The 6,436-nt window shown below is 36.7% G+C and overlaps 1 protein-coding gene across 3 annotated transcripts in view; it reads left to right on the top strand.

Moving 5' to 3' along the window:
• LOC107706905 (sine oculis-binding protein homolog) overlaps positions 1 to 6,436 on the top strand; it is a 37,928-nt gene that overhangs the window by 23,285 nt on the left and 8,207 nt on the right. For 2 of the 3 annotated variants that reach the window (XM_016510766.1, XM_016510758.1), the window contains one exon: positions 2,535 to 2,618. The exons of the other annotated variant lie outside the window; for it this stretch is intronic. In XM_016510766.1, the coding sequence (XP_016366252.1) occupies positions 2,535 to 2,618 (84 nt within the window). The remainder of the gene's footprint in view (positions 1 to 2,534; positions 2,619 to 6,436) is intronic. 3 annotated transcript variants of the gene reach the window in all.

The following is a 6,436-nucleotide window of genomic DNA, read 5'->3' as shown; positions in this document are numbered from 1 at the left end:
TACATTTATGTGTCTTTTTGTTCGCTCGGGCAGCCATGTTGCCCCTGAAGCCGGTTTACACTGAAATAATTCATACCCCTTACCCCTACCCCTCCGACCAAAAGAGAATCGAGACACCCCTACCCCTTCACGTGAACGCGCGAAACGGATGGGTAGAGGAAAGGGGAAGGGCTAAGGGGTAGAATTGGGATTGGGCCTAAATAATGTCTTTGTGTGAGGGTTAGGTCTTTAAATTTAGGGGACAGAAAATACCAAGTCATTGGAAATGTGTGTGTTGGATCTTAGTTAAACATCCTTTTCTTGACTTTTTCCATTCTTTTCTTCATCTACTGGTTCATTCATGCTTCATTCTGCCCGTGCTTTTCTCCTGCACTGTGTGTGTGTGTGTGTGTGTGCGCACATTTTTGTGACAAATGAGGACATAAATTTGTATAATGACAAGGGTATGACATAGGTATTACAAGGAGAAGGTGACTTTTCAGGACATTACCCCATGTCCTCACTTTTCAAAACGCTTATAAATCACACAGAATGGAGTGTATTGAAAATCTGAAATAGCGCAAAGTTTCCTGTGAGGGGTAGGTTTAGGGGTAGGGTTGGTGTAGGGCAATAGCACATACAGTTTGTACAGTATAAAAACCATTACGCCTATGGGATGTCCCCACTTTTCACAAAAACAAACCTGTGTGTATGTGTGTCAGGAGAAATTGTAACTCTCCTAAATGTTATTACAGTGTTAAAATCTGACAGAGCGTAAATTATCAGCCAGTAAATGGTGATGTTGATTTATATACACATATATCATTAATATACTCATAACAAATGAGAACATTCATACATCTATAACCAGTAACTTAGTTACTGCAGGCTTACAAACATGCAACTGATTTATTCTTTTCTATTTTGAATGTTAGATTACAATTTCTCTATCTCTGAAACAAACTCTTTTAGCTGTCTGTGTGTGTGTGTGTGTAAGTGTTGAAGCTATTGGGCCTCTGCTTCCTCAGGTCTTGTTGCCATGGTGTTGTGACTCACGGTGCAGGGTGATTATTTCATCGCTTCTAGCCAGGAGAACAAACATACACACTCTCAAATCACTGTCTCTCACATACACAGACTTGGCCACTCTAGCCACTCACATATTAGCAGACGCACCCTGGGCAACATGTCAGAGCAGTGGAAAAATGCTTATATAGAGTTAATGGGTTAATGTCAACTAACAAATGCATTGCTTTACCCATATGACAGAAAAACAAAACCTCTTCCTTTTTATATACTGTACACTTTCCTAATTAATTTGACTTCGATTTGGCAAGTGAAATGACACAATGTATTTAAATTTTTCAGCAAATGAAAACCTTGTTGTCAGCAGATAGATAGATAGATAGATAGATAGATGGCGAATGTGCTTTTCTCAGATGTGTGAGTCTGTGTGTGTGTGTGTGTTTGTGTGTGTGTATGGGCTTTTCAGAATGTGCCTCATATGTGTTCCCATCTCTGTCCTTGGAGAAGTACATTTTACCTGGCAATGTGCAAAAGGCACACACACACACACACACACACACACACACACCTGGGTTGGGTTGTGTGATGCCCAGATGGAGGCTGGCAGAGATGTGGTTGAAATGCTAAAGCCCAGGTGGCATAACACACACACACTGTAGCAATTTGGGGCATGTTTTACAATACGGAGGCACAGAGTTGTCTTCACATACACTATCAAGCTCTGCAGTTTTTGGTTACTTTATAAGCCATCAGGTTCAGTGAGTTTTGTGTGTCTGCATGTGGCTTCATCTGTGACTGTGTGTATGAAAGAGGCTTCACAGTGCAAAAGAATGGCGTGTGTGGTTATTATTTAGAGCACTGGCATGCCTCAAGTCATTAAGACTGCGGATATGCCATTTGTGTGAGTGTTAGAGCCTCATTAGTGCTATATGTAAATGAGTTGGCTCAAGTCCAGAGGGGTCACAGACACTACACAAAATAAAGACTGAAGATGGCACAAGTGTGTGTATGCGGAGACTGATGTTCTTCAGTTTTTTTGTGAGTGAGGTGTTTGTCAGCAGTGGCATTCAGGTGCTCAGAGACAGAATAAATGCAGGATACTATATAAAACTCATTGTTTTCTTTGAAGTGCTATTTTATGATATTTCATTTATTTTAGTGTTGAGTGTATCAGCTGTGCTTTCTCCCCTAATATTCTAGAATATTTCTGAATCTTTTTTTTTCAGCTTTTAATTGAGATATTTCAAGGATTTTTTTTTTAAGAATCTTATATAATTGAAAACTGTTCTTGTTTCAGTCTACCATACTAATATATAACCTTGGATTACAGAATTTGAATGTAGACAGACACACTCACACAGAATGTCTCTTTTTTCTATATGTCTATTCAGGTCAGCACATGTTGTTTTTATTCTCTCACTCCATTTCCTTATTCACATCATTCCTTCTTTCTTTTCTACATCTGTTATGTGTGTGTTTATTTTCAGTTTTGGCCATGCATAAAAAGGGACATTATGTTTTTCCTTTAGGCCAGAGAGGAGGAGGGCGTTCCACACCACAGCTTGTCCAAAGACACGCCCAGACTTGTCCTCAAGACAAACAGCGATGTGCTTGTAAGATATAAACCATTTAACACCCCAAAATTAGAGATGTAGAAACAGCAAATGCATATTGATTAAGATGATTTAGATTTTAGAAAGATTGTGTGATTGTGGCCATGTCTCAAAGTCTTAAGTCTTAATTCTAAAATATGGTATTGACAAGACATTTGTCTTGTTTGTTCTAAAATATCCAATATTACAAAAATTAACCATTGTTAAAAAAAACAAAAAAACATGGTTACTATAGTTAAACTATGGTAACCACAAATTAACCATGGTTTTGCTACACTAACCATATAGTTTAACCATGGTATTTGTAGTAAAACTGTGGTTATACAAATGGTAATCTATATCAATATCTATATGCTAAAAAAAACTCGGTTACTACACATTTACTATAATAAAATCATGGTTAATTTTCGTAAGGGATGTTTTGGCATGTATTTTCTTATTGTGACATTACTGTATTATTATTAGGAATGCACTAATATTAAAATCCTGGCTAATACCAATAAACCAATAATTACTTTCATGTTATGACTGATAAACAATTAAATGCTGATATTAAAATTCCATAAATTTAAAAATAAAATAATTAAAAACTAAAATCAGTCATTTTAAATGCCACAAATAAATATAACGATCACAACATAATATTTATAACATATACCATTACAGTATGAACATTACATTAATTATTAACATTACATTAAATTGACATTAATTTTAAGATTTATATTTGGCAGTGTTATTTAATGATTCATGTTTTTAAAGATTAACTTTAATATTGATACCTATAAAATGCCTAATATCGTCCATTAGTTGATATGTCATACGATTATTGGCAGTATACGTAACTTTTGTGACAGTTATTAGTATTAATAAAAATGAATCATTGTCAATATTTTTTTAATTATAAAAACTTTCAATTTTTATGTATTAATATATTTTTTCTGCATTACAGTGATGAATATAATGTCACAATTAGAAACCTGATGACTTCTTATGTGGTTGTTTTATTTTGGGCTGCAATATGACCCATAAATTCCTTCGTAAATTCCTAAAGACTTAGCACTTGACACAAGACTGGCCAAATCACACACCTGCACTGTTAAACTCAAGACTAGATCATGAGGTGTTCTGCTTATCTACTTTATTAGCTGTAGAAACAGTTTATTTCTTTCTGACATTCCATATTTCATGTTTTTGTTTAAACATTGTCAATCTGCATTGAATGTTACTGTTTTCCACATGAATGGACAAGTGGGGTATGTGCATGTGTGAGTAGGTGTGTGTGTATAAAATCAGCATATGGCTGGTCGAGAACAGACACATTCTGGGGTCAGAGGGTGTGCGTGATGGGAAAAGAAAAGCATTTGCACAGAAACTTCCTATCTAACGTTGAGTTGGCAGCCGTACGTTAGCAGGTAATTACAGTAAAAGAGCGTACAGCTACTCGCAGCATGGTCACGGACATCGGCTTAACGGCCACAGTAGAAGTAAATGACAGTAATTACCTCTCAACCATGTTAGAGAGAGAGAGCAAAGCAAAATAAGGGTGAGTGAAAGATTAAGAGAAAGAGAGAGACAGTGGACAGAAGCGAGCGAGAGAGAAAAGAAGTCCATTAGGGTAATGTGCAGTAAAATTTCTCTTAGAGCGCCATGACTCGTTAAGTGGTCTCCATCTGTCTCGCTTTTTAAACTCAGGAAATATGAAAATCATTTATAATTGAGAATATCCAGGCATGCCCCGAGCTGGTTTGTGCATGTTAACTGGCATGGTCAGAGCTCCCACAGAGCATCCCAAACAGAGCGAAGGCTTCATTAGAAAATCACATTGATTCATGAATGAGTGGTGTCTGTCAGCCTTATTTTTCTCCGCATCATCCTGCGGCAGCCAGCTTCTTTCATATCAAATCACTTCAAGTAATGCACTAAAGATTTGATTACTGATTCAAAATCAGATGTGCATTTGTATGTATGTACTGTATATCTTTTGATTTGTTCTAAATGGACACTTTCATTAATCAGTATTTTACTATAAAAAATATCTAAACATCCTTAAAACAAGACAAATTTAGTTGAGAAGCAAAAGTAATATAATAAGACTTTCTTCTGAGAATATATTTTGAAGTTACCCACTTGTTTTAAACATAAACCTCATTATAAAATAGTTGTGCATACAGCAAGAAACACTGTGGGGTAAAAAGAAAAAAATAATTTAAGGTATTCTCTGAAAACAAGTCTTATTTTATGCAGTTATCTAATGTAAATTTATCTTGTTTTAAGTATGTTTATTTTTACTGGAAAATAAGGTTAGGAAAACTGATTAAGAAACTACTTTACGTCTAGGAAGTAGACTTGTGTTACTATGCTATGTGTATATGTATGCAAGCGTGTCTACTTCCAGCGAGCCTCCCTCTCTCTCTCTCTCTCTCTCTCTCTCTTTATCCATGTGATGAATGTCCATCATTGACAGTAGTGGCATATGATAAATGCCTTCATTATCTTCAGTGGAACTCTGGCTTTGGCAGTCAATTCACTAGTCTTAAGAGAAATCTCTGTCTCTGCAGTCTGCTCAGGCAGGCCTGAGGCAAATCCTATTCTGATTCGGATTCAAAAGCGGTATTGGCATTATAATCAAAGTTTTAAAGTGCCAATGCATTAGTAAACAGTACACACATTTGGACACAACACATATCAACAGAAGCTTGCATCGGGCTTTGTAGCTATTGGATTTCTTCTGTGTTCAGCTTGTGTGTAGTTATAGCATGAGAGTGTCATTTGTTTCTACTTCATTTTGGGGCAAATTCAAGAATGTAGCACATTACCATATAGTATTTTAGCGTGAAACATGCCTGCTTTCTATGTTAATTAGGCTTATAATAGACACTAATAATAATAATTATACTACAAGCTAGCACTCAGAACCAATTCACAAAAACGTGGGTGTGTTTGCACCATTACTTAATTTGCATAAACCTTTAGTAAATTGGGAACTAAAACAACTGAAACAGTGCATGCAAATGAACAATGCAATTCATTCTTTGTGAATTCCCCATTCTGTGTGCAGTTAGTTGTGTTGCCAGGTCTGTCTTTGTCTACCTGTCTGTCTTTATGACAAGCCAATGTTTGCAAATCTCTTTCTATGTACTCTACTCGCCAGGCCTGAGGCAAATTTTCTGCACTCAACTACTTTGACTGACCTCCTCTCTGGAGAGTGACAGCCTTATCAACTCCAAGACAGTTTTGTTGAGTGGTTGGACAGGCAAAACTATCCTGGCAGAAAGAGTGTCAGAGAAAAGGAGTGAGACAGAGGCAATGTTCAATCATTTAGTAGTATTTCTTTCTTATAGGATAGTTATGTCGATGTTCACCTTTCTATGGTTTGGCCTGTCTATCCCCCCTGTTAAGTTATTCTTTGTGTTAGCAGTAGACATCATATTCTTTAATTACACAGAGTTCCCCAGTTCTGTCTTACTCTCACATGTACACATTTTCTGTCTCACAGGTTTAAGCCCCTCGTTCCTGTCTATCTCAGTCTGTTGTCACTGTCTTTCTCAGTTAGTGTCACCTGCAGTGCCACAGATACACACTCAAAATCCACATGCATAATTGCCCCTTGAAGGGAAAACCTTTTAGTCATGGCTGTCAGAGTGTGACCCTGCAGCTTGCCTTGGGCAGCTGACTCCTGACATCTTGTAATGAGTGTGTCTGTGTATGTGAGGATGCATGTGTCAAAAATACAGAAAGCCAATGTGTTAGGACGAGTTAGAGAACAATAATCAGAGAAATACACAATAAATACCCCTTTTAGCATTATATATATA

Source organism: Sinocyclocheilus rhinocerous, unplaced genomic scaffold (genome assembly GCF_001515625.1).
Source record: "Sinocyclocheilus rhinocerous isolate Xijiao unplaced genomic scaffold, SAMN03320098_v1.1 scaffold1243, whole genome shotgun sequence".
Lineage (NCBI taxonomy): Eukaryota > Metazoa > Chordata > Actinopteri > Cypriniformes > Cyprinidae > Sinocyclocheilus > Sinocyclocheilus rhinocerous.
Note: the sequence above shows the minus strand (reverse complement) of the source record. Positions and strands in the feature narration are given on the sequence as shown.